Below are 18,256 nucleotides of genomic sequence, written 5' to 3' on the forward strand. Positions count from 1 at the left end.
AAAAAATTATCATAATTGCTAATTTTATGTAACATGGATATGATAGATTTAACATAAAATAACTAATAAGAATTACTTAAAAAGGTTTAAAGCATACTTGGTTCTTTACATGGATTTCATTAATGAATACCACAGAATACATTATTTTTTACAAAAGAAAATGTTTTATCTAGTTAAAAAATATCTAATTTTGCTTTGATTTAACACATAAAACCTTGGAATTAGCCCATAATTATTTTCTAAAGAGTTGCTATCCACTATATAGAAATTACCAAGAGTACTACATTACCCAGAATTCCTTTTGGTCGTAGCGGAAGACGTTCGTGACGACCTTGGGTAGCTCTTGCAAGCATGGCGAATAAAGAGCCTAACGTGAGTATACTGTTTAAATTCTTAAAAAAAAAAAAAGGATTTATAACATTTTATTATTTATAAATACTAGGCATTGTAAGTGCCAACGTTTTACACTTTGTAATATTGAGCTTGGTTACAGAATTGAATTAAACTGAAAGAGAGTGTTAAATGTACAGTACATGACCAGTAATCCTGTTCTGCTCTCATACACTAAAGCACGTTTTAAGATTAAAGCTGTTGTCTGGCCTCTTAACAAAGGTCTAAACTACATTAAGATAGTTTAACTGGTTCTTGAATTATGAATTGATGTAAATATTAATGTTTACTGATTCTCAATGGCATCTGATGCTGAAATCCTGACTCCTGATGCCGACTTCGTTTAATGCCTGTTGGGCATTCAACGGTTAATATCACCTGTAACACATTTATTTCGATCTAAAGTTAACATGATACAAACTGGTTACGAATTAAAGCTGATTGTGATTCTACATGTGGGGTTGTCTAATTGTTTATTACAGTACCTGCGCTTCCATGATCTGTATCAGAATGTCAGCTCATGAAGTAATTTGCCAGACATTGGTTGTCATTATTATGGTTATTATTAAGACTTGAATATAAACCTTGAACGTTAAATATAAAATGGAAAATTCTAGACATGATGAATTATACCCATATGTGTCAAATGGTGGCACTATCATCTCATTTAACCCGTTGTAAAGAACTTAAAAGCTATAGTTCACCCCAAAATTTTAACTTTAAAATTGTCATCAATTACTCATCCTCATATCGCTCCAAACCCGTTACATTTCCATTTATATTTTAAACACAAAATATATTTTAACGTAAGAGATTTCTGTCCCTCCATTGACAGTTCACGCAACTACCACTTTGTCGCTTTAAAAAGTAAATAAAGAGATCATAAACTAATATATATATAAATCAAGCAGTTTAGTCCAAATTTTCCGAAGAGACTTGATCTCTTTATATAATGAACAGATTTAATTTAGGCTTTTATTCACATATAAACATTGGCCAACAAACATAAAACGAGACATAAAATAACAACTGTATTTGCTTGATGTGCGAGGACAAACCTCATTGGATTTTCAATAGCTCCGGCTTAAACCATCTGCATATTGCACGTCAAGATTGAGCTTACATTTACCAAATCTGATGTATGCGTTGATGAAAAGTGGTAGTTGCGTGGACTGTAAATGGAAGGATAGAAATATCTCAGATTTCATTCAAATATATTTATTTGTGTTTCGAAGATGAACGAAAGTCTTACAGGTTTGAAATGACATAAGGGTGAGTAAATGACAGAAATTTCATTTTTGAGTGAACTAACCCTTTAAAGATTTCACTATTATGTAATTATTGTATTGTCTCATGTAATTTCCAATGTAAATTAATGTTTTGTTGCTGTTGTTATTGTGTTGCTGTTGTTGTTGTTGCTGTTTTGTACCCTCACAGAGGTTCCTCCAGCAACTCAGAGATCTCGCCGGACGCATGACCTCTGCCTCAAGGGGTGCAGGACTCGGACTAAAGTTATTAATTGGAGCAGGTGCACTTGCTTATGGAGTCAAAGAGGCAACATATACAGGTACATCCAGTATTACTTTAGAAATTATTACTATTCAAAAGTTTGGGATCAATAGAACTAATTACTTTTATTCAGCAAGGGTGTATTGAATAGCTCAAAAGTAAAGACCTTCACAATGTTACAAAAAAAATTAGATTTAAAATTAAATGCTGTTCTTTTAAACTTTCTATTCATTAAAGAAATTATAAAAAATGTTTAGCAGAACTACTGTTTTCCACATTAATAATAATAAATCCACATGAAGGATTTCTGAAAGATCATGTCACACTGAAAACTGGAGTAATGGCTGCTGAAAATGCAGCTTTGTCATCAAAAGGAATACATTACATTTTGAACTGTATTAAAAATATAAAACGGTAATTTTCAATCATAATTACCAAATCTCACTGATCCCAAACTTTTGAATGGTAAATTTACAAATATGTAAATTTCAAGTTAATATTAAAATCAGAGGATTGGTCATGTGATCTCTCACAATAATGGTCTTGTCTTTAGTGGAGGGTGGTCAGCGAGCAATTATCTTCAATAGAATTGGAGGGATGCAGATGGATACAGTCCTTGCTGAGGGTCTCCACTTCAGGTGAGCTTTTTAATGACTTCTTGAGCAGTCTTCTGTATGAAAGCAAACCCCGTTTGCAGAGGTTTCAAGTAACGAAGTACAAATACTTTGTTACCTTAAGTAGAAATTTGGGGTATCTATACTTTACTGGAGTAATTATATTTCAGCCAACTTTTTAATTCTACTCCTTACGTTTTCATGTAATTATCTGTACTTTCTACTCCTTACAATTTAAAAATAGCCTTGTTAATTCTATTTCCCGATTGACACCCTATTGGTTTGTACTCGATCCATTGCACCTGCATATGACACAAATCATGTTAATGCTCAGTATTACACATATGTTCCTTTAATGTGTCTGTATTGTACTAAAATGCGATTCATTTTCAGTGAGCATATATGCGTCTGAAACAGGTAACCTAATGCCAAATTTTTCAACATGAACAATAGTCATTATGGCCTTTATAATTTTGTTTTTGTTTTGAGGAGGTGGGGTAGTGCACTATAGGCCCGTGGCATGGCCTAAGCGCTTGTCCTTGTGCCTTTTGCCTTTGTCATTTTTTCCTTACATTAATTTTACTTTTATACTTTAAGTAGTTTTGAAACCAGTACTTTTACACTTTTCCTTGTGTAAAAAGCTTGAGTTGATACTTCAACTTCTACAGACATCTTTTTAAACCCTAGTATCTATACTTCTACCTGAGTAATGAATGTGAATATTTTTGACACCTCTGCCCATTTGTAATCTTTCCATAACAAAAGGAAAGTTGTAACTAAAAATCTTTTTTTGAATTGCATTCTTCCTAGGATACCATGGTTTCAGTATCCAATCATCTATGATATTAGAGCCAAACCAAGAAAAATATCATCTTTAACAGGAAGCAAAGGTAATTTTTTTTAATTGTATTTCATTTTGATGGCCTTCTTTGTTTGTTTCCATTTTAAAGGGGTGATGAATTGAGAATTCAACTTTCCCTTAAGCTTTGATATATAAAATGTCATGGCAATATAAGAAAATCCTGTAAGTTTCAGAGCTGAAAACTTTCTTGTTAGTCAAAGAAAAGCTTTTATAGACACCAGGCCCAGCAAACGATCTTGTGCTTCATCCATACATCATCGCTATTCGGATCACGCTAGCCAGCAGCAATAAACATCCCGAAAAAGATCACAAGATATTGAGAACACAGTCGCTGCATAAGCTTCCCTCGGATCCTAATATTAGGAATGTGTTTGTAAACAAGTCTCAGGTCGTGCTGGATTTGCAGACACAATGTTTTGCCTTCTATATTGGATCTGACAGGAATGGTGCAACAAAATTATGTGAGTAAAACGTCTTTTTCATATGTAATAGTAGTCCTGGTGCTGTGTGTTTTCCGGGCCGGCTACCAAAATGCAAGCCCGTTGGCAGGCCAGTGAATCTCAAATAGTGAAATAATATTCCTTTCTTGATCTGGCCGTGCGCGCACGTGTGTGTGTGTGTGTGTGTGTGTGTGTGTGTGTGTGTGTGTGTGTACTCTTATATCCACCAATCGTTCGGGCCAAGTAATACAGAAATAATATTCCAATCAATCGCAGGTGGATGAGAAATAAATCATTGTGTTTGTTTTAATACAGACGATTACGAGCCCTGTGATCAAAAGAATCATTCCAGTTGCCACTTTTAAAACAACTCCTCCCTCATGTGAACTGAACTGACAGGGAAGCTTAAGCTCATTAGATATGCAAATCTTATCCAATCCTAGCTGTGGGCGTTTACTTCCAAGTCTCCAGTGCGGCAGGACAGAGCCTCAGAACCACTGTAGAAAAAAGCGTATTACTTATTAGTTATGATGTTTTTGAATGTAAAAAGCACACAAACGTCATTAGTTGATCTCAGACAACAGTATAAAAAATTTAAAAAGCCAGTTCATGACACCTTTAAACATGGTCATAATTTGTTCACCTTATTGAATATGACTGCCCAATCTGAAGGTCTTGAGTTATTCTTTATTTTTTATGTTGAGGAGTATAGTTTTTTGTAATGTGGTCAGACCTGCAGATGGTGAACATTGCGTTGCGTGTGCTGTCCCGACCGGTGGCTTCCAACCTTCCTGTCTTGTACCAGCAGCTGGGGAAGGACTATGATGAGCGTGTGCTGCCGTCCATTGTAAATGAAGTTCTGAAGAGTGTGGTAGCCAAATTTAATGCCTCCCAACTAATTACACAAAGAGCCCAGGTTTGTATTCTCTCACAATCTGGCTTCCACAAATGAGTTGTAGTTATGGACCTACCGTAATATATCCAGGCTATTTAAAGGAAGGGAATATCCAGATCTCTCTACTAAACGATTATCTTTTTAATCTTCCTTTGCCAATCCTTATTGCATGCAGGTCTCTCTGCTCATCCGGAGGGAGCTCTTTGAACGTGCTAAAGATTTCAACATTATTCTCGATGATGTGGCCGTCACAGAGTTGAGCTTCAGCAAGGAGTACACGGCAGCTGTGGAGGCCAAACAAGTTGGTATGTAAAATTTGGTTCTTGAGTGCTCTACCACAAAATATGTGTAAATAGTTACTGTAATTAAAAAAATATGGACTTTCAGCCCAGCAGGAGGCCCAGCGAGCTCAGTTCTTTGTGGAGAAAGCAAAACAAGATCAGAGGCAGAAGATCATCCAAGCTGAAGGTGAAGCCCAGGCAGCCAAAATGGTATGAGCTTATTTAAAAATATTTTTTTTTTTGCCAAAGGTCAAGGGTAGGCTATTTTAAATTATATTATATTATTATTATATTATACTACAGGGCTGTTGAATCTGATTGGTTGATGAATGTTCTAAGGTGTGCAATTATTTTCAGGAAATCGCACGGCTAAATTACTTCCAGGCAGGTCTAGAGTAGAATGCATTACAGTTCCATATCACTGCGCCAAATTTTCCTTAGCCTACAGATCCAAAAACCCACAACGCCACTTACCAAGCGAATAGATATAGCAAAAAATAGGATAAAAACAATTTTTTTGGTCAAAATTAAGTTTTAATAGGCTATGTATGTTTTCTCCCGCTTTATCTCCCACTGAACACATACACTATGGGCACACACTCACACACAAACGTGTTGTCAGCACTGCTCTGACGATTTTATCAGTAAAATAGTTGAACAACTTAAAAACGACATGACCTTTCTTACTAGCGAGGTAATAACCGTGCTGTTCTTGAGTAGATAATTACAGTTTTGCTATTAGTAGAGACGCTGGGGTCAAACACTGTTGAGGTGTACAGACTGAGGAAATACACGTGCTTAATCTCTCTATCTCTCTCTCACTGCATTAATAACTGCATTAGTCTGCTATTAGTGGCTGAAGCCTCTGTCACTAGGTCTAAAATGACATTTTGGTATTAGCAACTGAGGCTTGGGTTTCGGTACGTAAGAAATTAGTCCTGCACACAAGATTGTTTTAAGGACAAAAACCTGACAATGTCTTGAAATGCATCATCTGAACAATGTTTTGAGTTGTGGTAACCATAGTATAAGCAGAATAATTGACTGATAATTGACTCAGTTGAATTATTAAAAAATAATACACACCTTAAAGGTTACACTTTATTTTAAGGTTTCCTTATTACAGTGTAATTCAACATTTAAGTACTGAGTAACGGCATAGTTTCAAAGACACGGCTTAGATTAAGCCAGGATTAGGCCTTAGTTCAATTAGGAGATTTAAGTAGCTTTTACAAATGTGCCTTAGACTAAACAATGACTGTATCTTGAGACAAAACAATGGCACAAGTTAATTTTAAGTTAAAACAGCTCAAACATGCATTTTAGTCTGGGACTAGGCTTAAATCGGGAGTGAAACCGGTGGATTATCAATTAACTGCATGTACTTACTATAGAGTTAGGATTAGGTTTAGGGTTAGTTTCATGTAATTATATCATAATTTATCATTTATACATATAACTTGTAAAGGACACTGTAACCTGAAGTGCTGCGTAGTATTTTATAATATAAATATTATGAATGTCTTTTGTGAAAAATGTTATATGAGAAATGCATTTTGGTTTGTGCTCTGATCTAATTCACAGTTAGGGGAGGCTGTCACAAAGAATCCCGGATACCTTAAACTCAGAAGAATCAGGGCTGCGCAGAACATTGCCAAAACGGTACAGTGTTATTATTCACTTCTTTCCACATCTGTGGCATTTTGCTTACTTGAGTTTTCCTGATGTAAACAGTACTCTTTGGAAAAAGGTGCGTTTTTCACCCATGTAAATATTTGATGTTCACTAGCAGTTCTGCCAAAGTTCAGCTGGTCTTGGATGACTTTTTTGTTTTAAGTCATTTTGAAAAAAGCTTAATGTTTTGATGTGTTTTTTAAAAGCCCTGACCAGATGAAGGTTGTTTTCCAGGTGGCAGCTTCACAGAACAAGGTGTACCTGAGCGCAGATAGTCTGGTTCTGAATCTACAGGATGACTATTTTAACAAGTAAGAACTATATAGCTTTATGCATTATACATCTAGTCTTCCTGTATGTATGCCACTGCCTATATAGTCTGCGTGACTCCTTTGTGTTTGCACTTTGCATAATTAATTCTATAATTGATGTTGACAAAATCTTTTTGCATTGCAGATTGTCACTCGGAAAGAAGTAACCCATTGAAATGGCACCCGTTCTAATTGTCAGAGGTTCTATTACAAGAAGCCGTATGTGAGTCCTTTGAGATGGCTTTTTCTGATTGGGTCGCAAATGGACATGTCATTCCGAGGAAGACTCGTTAAATATCTAATGGTGAAGTCCTGGTTCGTCAGTTAAATTTAACTCCACAAACTGCTGAATCAAAACACTTCAGATTTGTGTTAATAAATGAAGGCAAGAACGTACAACTGTAAAAGAACATTTAATTATTTTCAACATTGATTGTTGCAACAGGAAACATGCATCTTTAAATGATACATTAGATGAACTCAAGGTTGGTTGAAAACAATCCATCCATTCTATTAGGAATGATTTATGTCTTTGCTGAAAAATAATACATTCAATTGTATATGTGGCACAAATGACAGCTAAATAAAAACTTGAACATGTTATACAAGTTTCTATCTTTTAAAAAAATAAAACGTTTTTTTTTTTTTTTTTTTTTTTTTACAATTGCCTTAGTCTTTGGATTAACCCTGGAATGTTTTAATCCTAAAATAACTTTTTTTTCTTCCTTTTTTTGTTTTGTTTAAATGTCTTGGTATTTTACTATACTATGAAACTTTTGGTATTAAACCAGCCTGCACTATAAAAGCCTCACTCAATCATTTGCTACTGGTAACTCTACCTCTCTACTGACCCTTTGAACTGCCTCTTTCCTCCCCCAAAACTCAGTAAGTAGAGGCTTGTTTGGCTCTTCTATTGGCTCTTATCAATTTGCATTCTTTGAAAGACACCAATGGACAGATGCCGAGCACTTTTTCAGGCTTCATAGCTAAATACATCCCACCATTTTTAATTAGAAGGAAAACAAGTTCCATAAACTTCTCCTTGATCTCCTAGCAAGTTTTTTCTGCAAATAGGTGATTGTCTTATATTGGCCAGACAGCTGATTAATCAACTGATATTTGGCTGTAGTGAGAATATCACCATCTACTAGAAGTAACCTTGCCTTTTTGGCTGTTTACCTGAGGTGTTGGCTTCCTTTATGTCAGTTCCAAAATGTACAAATAACCTTGTCATTTGAAAAGACACACTTTTTATTTTGAATCCTACACTACTGAACAGTGTTAAATCAATTTCAGCATAATTTTAATGCTGTGTGTGTGGCAGTTTAATGCAATATTATTGTTGTCTTGTGCATGCTCTGCATTGACAGTGTATAAAGTTTATATGACAGTCATGCACGAACAAATGTGATTTATTTTGACGTTTAAAACATTTTTAGGATGTAATTTTTGTTGTATATACAAAAGATTATTTTCAAAAATAGTTTTGTTTTCACAGTTGCCGGATTTGTTATAAACGGTTACAGCTGAAATATTCCAGTGGCACAGTCTTGTAAAGTAGCTCATCTAAATCACACTGACTTCTAAACAACTTTTTTTGTTGTTGTTTTTTTTAAAACACACTTTCCAATAGGTAATATCAGAAAGGAATAAAGAAAATGCAACATATAGGCAGTCATACAGTGGGCAGATGGGATTGTGGAATATGATGTTTATACAATTTAACCAGAGTATGATTTCTGCAAGTAAACATAAGCAGATGAGAACCGAGTCGCTGACTGCCTGCATGTTTCTGTAGATAATCAGGGGTTGTATTAAAGCTCTTATATGACTCTGTTGTCTCAGTATAATTAGATCATATTAAGCCCTTTGTGTACATGTGAATAAGGAACTGTAGCTTATTGGTGTCAGACTTGCTAAAGGAAACCACTAGGTGGCACTCAACACCTTAAACTGCCCTACATGGCATCACATTACATTTAGCTGCTGAGATTGTCTGCTAAATAAAACTACAGACGTTTGAGCTTGAGCTCAAGTCAAGTCTGTTCCTGTAGCTTTCACAGTGTACTTCTGGGTTAAGCATGACGCCGTGCGTGTGGGCCCTCTGGCTTTAAAGCTTGAATTCATCCTTAATGGACCCCTATACAATGTCCCTCTTTAAAGTGCAAAGCTCTGTTGAAGGAGAGGGAGGGTGGGGGTTGTCCCACATGCTTATTCATGAAGGTGGGCTGTAGGTCAGGCGTCTGTGCGCTGCTGAAGAAAAAAAAAAAAACATAAACATAAACACGACCGCACTCAACTCCAGTTGTGGATGACCAACAACTGCCATGTTTCAGTTTAAAGACTTCTGAGAGGAAATATTTTAGGAAATGTAGGAATGTTAAAAATGCAGTTTAAGCGGTTCAAGTTTGGAAGGGTGCATATATACAGTATATGCCAACCATTTGTCTCTTTAAAGCTTTAAAAAAGTTATTTCACCCAAAAATTAAAAAAAAAGGCTACTGTCATTATTAATCACCCCCATGTCGTTCCAAACCCGTAAGGCTCTTCGGAACATAAATTAAGATCTTTTTATTGACATCTGAGACCTTCCTATCTCTTCGTTGACAGCTCGACTAGTTTCAAACCCCTGATTGAAAGCTGTTGAAAGCATGAGCGTCACCGCAAAGTCGTAAATAGCCTACCAGTGGGAAGTTCGGGATTTTCTTTAAAGGGTTAGTTCACCCAAAAATGAAAATTATTTAATGAATTACTCACCCTCATGTCGTTGGACACCCGTAAGACTTTTGTTCATCTTCAGAACACAAATGAAGATATTTTTGTTGAAAGCTGATGGCTGAGAAAGGCTTCAGATAGGCCTCCGTTGTACATTCCCACTCATAAGACCCATAATGGTACTAACACATCGATACAAAGTCCATCTCACTACAGTGGCTGCAATAATTTTACGAAGCGACGAGAATAGTTTTTGTGTGCAAAAAAATTATTAATTTATTTTATTTATTTACACAAAAACTATTCTCGTCTCTTCATAAAATTATTGTAGAACAAACCACTGTAGTGAGATGGACTTTGTATCGATGTCTTTAGTGCCTTTTATGGGTCTTGAGAGGACCTTGGGTCTTGAGAGGGTCTCATTGAGGCCTTACTGAGCCATCGGATTTCAACAAAAATATCTTAATTTGTGTTCCGAAGATGAATGGAGGTTTTACGGGTGTTGAACCACATGAGGGTGAGTAATTAATGACAGAATTTTCATTTTTGGGTGAACTAACCCTTTTACCTCAATTATATGAAGTTTCATATCATGTCTACCTTTCTGGGTCTGTCTTGCAAGTTGTAGTTGTAGTAGGGACGGAAAGCTCTCGGATTTCATCAAAAGGATCTTCATTTGTGTTCCAATGAACGCGGATGACATGAGGCTGAGTAAATTAAGACAGAATGTTAATTTTTGGGTGATCTAACTCTTTAAGACTGTGATCCACTCCATTGGGCAAGAACAGTGAAACACCTGCCTGAATAAGCTTAATGTTAATTGGGGAATGTGCTGGCTGCGGCAGTACATAAAAAAAAAAAATGTTTTAACACACACTGCAAAAAATGGCAAGCCCATTGCTCAGTTGGTGTGTCTCCATGGCAACACTGACCTCATGCTGTGACAGGCAATCTGGGTTGGTTGCTATGGTGAGTCGTTGTGACATCAAACCTGAGCCCCAGTTTCCATGGCACCACACCTACTGGTGCAGCAGCTATTTCTGTGTGATGTCTGGAGCCAACAGGCAGCGGAGTTACAATGTCCCATTTTCATTCGTGATACTTGTTCCTTTGTTCTGCTGCTGTTGTTCAGCTGTTTATACAATTTCATAGGATTCCGCCTTCGGCTCTGTGATGTCGAGCGCTTGTTATCCATTATTTTTACGTTGTAAACTACAGTAGCTTTTGAAAGATTTTCTTCACTGCAACTGGTCATATTTGCACAGAGTAAGCTCAACTATTATTCACCTTTACAAAATCCTTACGAGGAACTTTATTTTGTGTGATAGATGTATTTGACTGAATCCTGGCTTTCAAGGACAAATGAAGAATTATGAGCCACATATTTAATCTAAAGATGGCGCTCTAGGTCAACTAAACCCCATCTCTTGCCGAGCATCTGAATGAAGGCATCAACACAATTTGCATAATTCTTACTAATAATTGCACTTGCATCATACCACACATTGTATTATGAGGATATTATAAACCAGAACTGGAATTTATTGGCATACCCTACTAGATTTGAAGTGTGTATGTGTGTTTCCTGTTTCTCTGCGACAGATCGTAGGTGCTGCCCATGCTTGTTCTGTGTCTTGTGGCTCATTAAAGGTGTGTGTTGGGTCCCTCATTGCAGAGGGGTTGGGTACTGCAAAGGCCCCTCACCCATCTTCATTATGGGTGATAAATGTGAGCAAGGGCCCCCATAAGAGCTCCGCCCGGCTTCCTTCTCCCCTCCCTTCTCTTACTCTTTTTTTTCTCTTTCCACCCTTCCCCCTTCACTCTCACTTTGTTCCTCCCGCCTTTCTTATTGTGTGTACTCACCAATAAGCCTCGTTCTCTGATGCAGTTCAAATTTATTTAGAGATCCAGTTACTCTAGATCCAGTGTCTGTCACAGCCCAGTCATTTTTCGTCCTGACTTGTTCACCCCTCTTTTTCGGAGTACAGAGAATCAACAGAAACCCCATCTGTAAAGTGTGCCATGAACTGGAGCTCTATGAGTGAGTCTGTCAGGAGTGCTTCATGGCAATATTTTAAAGAGCAAATGAACTAACCTCCCCCTCTCCTTGTAGTCCTTAAAGTGCTAAGTGACATTGGGGAATTGTGGCCTAGTTTGACATGCATCATGTGTAAGACAGTTTGCACACATCATCAGATGTCCTTCAGTTTGATAATGAAGCTGATAATGAACACCACTGGGCCTAACCTAGTCCAGGAGGAAATCACAACTAAAAGAGCAGAAAGAAAAACCAAACAACCCTTCTTTATGCTGATTCTGCTCTTATGTCCCAGCTGACAAAATGTGTTTTAAGCACTTTTTTCTAATGTTCCCATTAAAAGGGTTAGTTCACCCAAAAATGAAAATTATGTTATTAATTACTCATCCTCATGTTGTTCCAAACTTGTAAGACCTTTGTTCATCTTCAGAACACAAATTAAGAGCTTTCTGACCCTACCAACTTTCAAGGCCCAGAAAGTTAGTAAATACATCGTTAAAATAGTCCATGTGACTATAGGTTCAACCTTAATTTTATGAAGCAATGAGAATACGATTATACTTACAGTGCGGCACTTCTGTTGTCTGGCTATCACCAGACCAAGCTACATATAAGATTGAAAATTGGTCTGGGGAGTCTGCTATGTATTTTCTACTGCACAAAAGATGTGATAAACGAGCATTATTCAAATGACTCAATTGGATAGTATGTGAATGTCCGCAATGAATGTACGCAATTAGAAAGTCCTTCAACCAATCAGACCAAAAGAGGCTTGATCAACAGGCAACGACCTATCACTTCTCTATCCGTCGTGTTAAACCCACCTATAGCGTACCAGGTGGATAAGCCAGTCTTTGATCGGTTTCTGCAAAAGTGTAACAGACGCAGTAGAAATGAATGTACAGGTTTCCAGACTGAGTTGCAAGGCGAAATCAAATCACCGGCAGATCAGGCTGGGTTTACACAGTCTAGCACGTCCCGGCAGCGGCGTAGCACCAAATTTTCTTGCTGGGCCCCCGTACCAAATACCATAGTGATACTAATGGGTGGGGTATTGCATTTTTTTATCATAAAAAAACACTTAAACCCTAAACTAAATAAGCCATATTCTGATTAATGTATATGTATGTATAGAAAACTGACTTCTAAAGGGGGTCGCACACCGGACGCGGACATTTTAAAAGGTTACGTTTATTATACATTTCCCCAAAATATGTTTAGACTTTATTCAAGCTGTTGAACTCAGAATGTAAAACAAATGTGTCTTGTAGCAAAGGTTGAAATCAGTATACCTTAAAGATAATATACTTTTAATATAAAGCCTTGAAATGGCGCTCTGTGGCGCGGCAGGATTTAGAACAACTTCCTGAGTCGCCGCGGACAGGCGCCGAATGCCGCCACCGGTGTGCGTACACTCATTGAAAACAATGTGTTCGAATTTTAAAGACGTGGGGCGCCGCGAGCGCCGCCGAGCTCCGCGTCCGGTGTGCGACCCCCTTAAGGGGCCCCCCCTGCCTTGGGCCCTGGGTACTCGGTACCCTTTATCCCGCCAGTCCGACGCCCCTGCTTCCTAGCCTGACAAGCCAGACCCACATCAAGATGTTTGGTCTGGAAACTCACCATAGACAGGGCTCAATCCGAGGGGCGGGATAAACGGTTGTCTTTCAAACTCCCTCTGCACGCGATAGGATAGCGCTACAACCAACCAGAGCAACGAAAGTTAAACAGAGCTCGTTGATAGATTAAACATTCGCCGTATCCGGTCGGCTAAACTCCGAACACAACAAAGACTTCAGTGCAGTCTTTGTTCTTTTCTCAGAGAAAAGCTTAACTCCAAGTCTTCCAGAGTCGCGGTCAAAGCTGATTCGAAAAACCGCCGTTCGCCAGTTTCTGTGTTTACTAGAAGCACGCAAACGCAACTCGGCCGTCGTCATTATGGCCCCGCCCGCCGACTCTATACACGACGTCATTGGCCCGTCCAGATTGTGAGGAATACAGCTCAGAAGGGTATTGAGAGTTCCTAGACGACACTTGCGGGCAGAATAAATTTGCTGCCGCTAGGGTGCGTCTAGATTTCTAGGCTACCTGCTTCCCGGTTCTGTGGCAGAATGCCGGCTCACCATTGGCAGAAGCTGTTCACGTGAGCACCACGATGTGTGATGCTGACGCAGTAGCTGGCCAATAATGAGGCGGCGTTCTGACTATGTCAACACTGTAGGAGTCTGACAAACAAGATGAGCATTGCTAGTTACTACTGCTCTCTTTGACACTTTTGTAGCAAAGACGACAAAGCTGTAAATAACCGTTTTCTATTTTGCAGTAAAAAAAATCCTTTCTCACACTTTTTGCAAATAAATGCAGAATGTTTTGTAGATTATACAATATCCATCCTGTTTAACACAGCGCACATAATGCCTGTGCACTTACTTGTGACTTCTCTTAACATGGGAACAGAAGAGCTCTCAGGCAATAAATGGAAAAACCATGATGTTTTTTATTACCTTAGAATGAGCCATTTCTATCTCCATATTCTGCGGGTCCCCTTACAGTGAAATCACCATTTTGCGTCGTCATGTTTCTATAGTAGCCCTAAAGGGACAAACTTTTCTACAGAACGCTAGTCACTCTCTCCAACGACAACATTTTTGTCTTGTGTCGGCCACCGCAGCTTCTCTATATGCTCCAAAAGGGAGGGGGGATGCAATTCACAACCTCAATGCTAGATGCCGCTAAAAATCACACACTGCACCTTTAAGCCGAAGTGTCAAGTTGAAATGTTCATGTTCAAATGTTTCATAACAGTGGGGGCATGGTCACACTAAGGACACGTCACATTAGAAAAAGTAATTTTGCAAGCAAGGAAGGACCATTGTCCATTATCAATAATGTAGCAATGCATGAAACAAAGCTTACTAACAGGTCCTTTATAAAATAAGCAGCTTTATAGGTCAGTGCGGCGAATTTGCATGTTAAATTTACGGGACATTCCAGATCGCACATAATCTTATTAAGAATTTTCACCCAAAACAAGGGGTCATTCATTCCACTGCTTTTCCGTTGATTATTTATGCAGTCATGTACTGGCTTCACTTGATAATCTACAACAAAGATGCATGACGCAGAAGGTTGATAAACTCTAATTTAATAACCTATAGGAACCATACAGAGAAACACCAGCACAAACATTTAACAAAAGACGAAGAACAGAATATAACTGAGGGTTTATATACACAAGATGACAAGAAGTGACAGGTGTATAGGTAAATGTTGCCATGATAACAAACAAGGGTTTCTATGGAAACTAACAAGATTACAAGATTAGTTTTGGGGAAAGTTACTTTTAAAAGTGTTTGTGTAACAATCGCTCCAGCGGCCGTGCTCAGCTCCACAACACTCGGTCCTGCTCTGCTTCACACTAAAGTAACGTTAATAACCGCGTCCATGAACATGATTTCTGCCCGAGTCCTATTTTCCACCGGCTGTGAGGTGGAGACCACATGTCCCAAGATTCTGAGCTCAAACGTGGCGTCATCAAACTACACCTTTGTTTTGAATAGGCGCCCTCTAGCGGATGGAAAGGTGCATAGTGCACCTTTAATTGAAAAAGTTACACATATTTTGTTGTAAATGTTAAAGTATGGATTACTTTACTAGTTACTTGAAAAAAGTAATGATTAATGACGTAACTCATAACTTGTAATGCGTTCCCACATCGCGTAAAAAGACAGCAATGGAAATCAGGGAGACAGGAACAAAAACCACAGGCACAGCAAGACAACATAATATCAAAATAAGAGTCCATGAAACCGAGACTTAGCAGTTGTGCTAGCATCTTGCATGAAATTACATTCTAAAAATGTGGTGCTCAAGTTTTTTTTCTTTAAGAAATTTAAATATTTTAAAAATGCATCCCTAGACCTTGTGATTTTCTTTTTTTTTTCTTTTTTTTTTTTTGCATTAAACTGCCCTGTATCTCGCATTTTAAAAGCAAAGCCTACATTTTTTATATAATATCATAAAATATGACTTACACATTATCTTTCATAACCCTGTGTACACAGAAGTCCTCCATCTGCCTTGAGTTTGGCACTGCTATTTATAGGACATTTCACCTATGCACAGTAGCTCATTGATGTATTAGTTCTGGGGAGTTTCCTGTTTTTATGTGGTCTGTCTTCCTGTGGTGAGGGTAAGGCAGGAAGTATAACTCAGGTGACCAGCTGCAAAGCCAATGTTTACCGTTACCTTGTTTCCAACCCGTGACTGCCTTTAAACTTGATGGCCCTTTCATTGTTCCCTAGGGAGTAGGCCTATTTTGTATGTTTGCAACACCGCTTTAAGAAAATAGCTAATGACCAATGACCAAGAAGTTAAACTTAGCTAATGACTTAATGCCATCCCTTAAAATAATTCATCTAAAGTAATTATACATTTAACATTTCAATGTTTGCACATTTAGAATGAAAGCATAGGACGACATACTTCAATCCAAAACATTTAATATCACGTTAGCATGTTATAGTTATTAGCGATTGTTCATTCCTAGCAAGCAGACATTTTTTATAAAACTTTTGACTTACTACATGTGAGCTCAGTGGAGCTCTCAACATTCATGGTTATCAAGTCTATATATAATTATTCTCCAGTGGATGGAAACCACTCAAGAGTTGTGTTCAGGTCATGTCTGTTGTGCTGGTTTTTGTGTATTGCTCCCATGAGGATTGGTTTAGTTTAAACGGCTTCGTAATATTCAAAGGTTCACATCAGTTTGGTCATTAATCATGCTGTCTGTAGGAGGTGCCATTCTCCTTTAGCATCGACCCTAATGTGCCCACTGTTATCATATACAGTACTCACTCATTCAGTCTTTCCACTCCCGTCTCACCACTGGCATTTTTCAATTACACGTTTGAGCCTTATGGATGAGGTGTGCCTTTTCTATGTAATGTATTAAAAATGTATTTTTTTAAAACAGAGTAAAAGCAGTTTTAGCCTTTCTAATCAGACGGCAAAAATAGTACCTGTAAAAACTTGCTTTACAAGTTACTGTCGGTGTGAACGAGGCTTCACTAATTTTGAATTATGGTAACAGTTAGGGCTGTGTGATATTGAAGCAAAATGCGATTTTGAATACCTTATTAAATAATGTGATATTTGAAAAGGATACGATATTGCTATTAGTAAAATCTATTTAAATTAAAAACTTTTTTTTTTTTAATTTCAACTGAGAATGATACCATTTATGTGTTTCACATTTTTTTCTGGGAAAAGAAAGCATTGCTACAACTTCTGAAAGTGACCGGCAGCGTTTTAGTAAAAATGTATGTCACAAATCTGACAATGTCATATATCAACTCAAATATACACTTACCTAAATGATTATTAGGAACACCATAATAATACTTTGTTTGACCCCCTTTCGCCTTCAAAACTGCCTTAATTCTAAGTGGCATTGATTCAACAAGGGGCTGAAAGCATTCTTTAGAAATGTTGGCCCATAATGATAGGATAGCATCTTGCAGTTGATGGAGATTTGTGCGATGCACATCCAGGGCACGAAGCTCCCGTTCCACCACATCCTAAAGATGCTCTATTGGGTTGAGATCTGTGACTGTGGGGGCATTTTAGTACAGTAAACTTATTGTCATGTTCAAGAAACCAATTTGAAATGATTCAAGCTTTGTGACATGGTGCATTATCCTGCTGGAAGTAGCCATCAGAGGATAGGTACATGGTGGTCATAAAGGGATGGACATATTTAGAATCAATGCTCAGGTAGGCCGTGGCATTTAAACGATGCCCAATTGGCACTAAGGGGCCTAAAATGTGCCAAGGAAACATCCCCCACACCATTACACCACCACCAGCAGCCTGCACAGTGGTAACAAGGCATGATGGATCCATGTTCTCATTCTGTTTACGTCAAATTCTGACTCTACCATCTGAATATTTTAAAAGAACTCGAGACTTGTCAGACCAGGCAACATTTTTCCAGTCTTCAACTGTCCAATTTTGTTGAGCTCGTGCAAATTGTAGCCTCTTTTTCCTATTTGTAGTGGAGATGAGTGGTACTCGTGGGGTTCTGCTGTTGTAGCCCATCCGCCTCAAGGTTGTGCGTGTTGTGGCTTCACAAATGCTTTGCTGCATACCTCAGTTGTAACGAGTGGTTATTTCAGTCAAAGTTGCTCTTCTATCAGCTTGAATCAGTCGGGCCATTCTCCTCTGACCTCTAGCATCAACAAGGCATTTTCGCCCACAGGACTTCCGCATACTGGATGTTTTTCCCTTTTCACACCATTCTTTGTAAACCCTAGAAATGGCTGTGCTTGAAAATCCCAGTAACTGAGCAGATTGTGAAATAATCAGACCGGCCCGTCTGGCACCAACAACCATGCCATGCGCAAAATTTTTTAAAGGTCCCGTTCTTCGCGATTCCATCTTTCAAACTTTAGTTAGTGTGTAATGTTGCTGTTAGAGCATAAATAATACCTGTAAATGTATAAAGCTCAAAGTTCAATGCCAAGCGA

At 38.1% G+C, this 18,256-nt stretch overlaps 2 protein-coding genes across 4 annotated transcripts in view; both read left to right on the forward strand.

The window, feature by feature from the left end:
- The window catches only part of ptmaa (prothymosin alpha a), a 159,775-nt gene that overhangs the window by 104,996 nt on the left and 36,523 nt on the right, over positions 1 to 18,256 (forward strand). The gene's annotated exons all lie outside the window — the stretch shown is intronic.
- Positions 289 to 7,584, forward strand: phb2b (prohibitin 2b). Of its 3 annotated transcripts, XM_067459694.1 has the most exons (11): positions 325 to 372; positions 1,626 to 1,662; positions 1,828 to 1,957; positions 2,453 to 2,537; positions 3,324 to 3,403; positions 4,547 to 4,731; positions 4,886 to 5,015; positions 5,098 to 5,201; positions 6,576 to 6,653; positions 6,900 to 6,976; positions 7,122 to 7,584. In XM_067459694.1, the coding sequence occupies exons 3-11, from the start codon at positions 1,864 to 1,866 to the stop codon at positions 7,141 to 7,143; spliced, it is 855 nt and encodes a 284-aa protein (XP_067315795.1). In that variant the 5' UTR covers positions 325 to 372; positions 1,626 to 1,662; positions 1,828 to 1,863; the 3' UTR covers positions 7,144 to 7,584. The 3 variants fall into 3 exon arrangements, with proteins under 3 accessions (XP_067315793.1, XP_067315794.1, XP_067315795.1); XM_067459692.1 differs by lacking the exon at positions 1,626 to 1,662 and having other exon boundaries at positions 289 to 372; XM_067459693.1 differs by having other exon boundaries at positions 321 to 372; positions 1,626 to 1,957.

Source organism: Pseudorasbora parva, chromosome 12 (genome assembly GCF_024679245.1).
Source record: "Pseudorasbora parva isolate DD20220531a chromosome 12, ASM2467924v1, whole genome shotgun sequence".
Taxonomy (NCBI): domain Eukaryota; kingdom Metazoa; phylum Chordata; class Actinopteri; order Cypriniformes; family Gobionidae; genus Pseudorasbora; species Pseudorasbora parva.

Coding starts and splice junctions, on each gene's coding strand:
- phb2b (XM_067459692.1), top strand. CDS start 352: ATGGCGAATAAAGAGCCTAAC. Junction 6,654..6,899: donor CGCAGAACATTGCCAAAACG/GTACAGTGTTAT, acceptor GTTGTTTTCCAG/GTGGCAGCTTCACAGAACAA. Junction 6,977..7,121: donor CAGGATGACTATTTTAACAA/GTAAGAACTATA, acceptor TTTGCATTGCAG/ATTGTCACTCGGAAAGAAGT.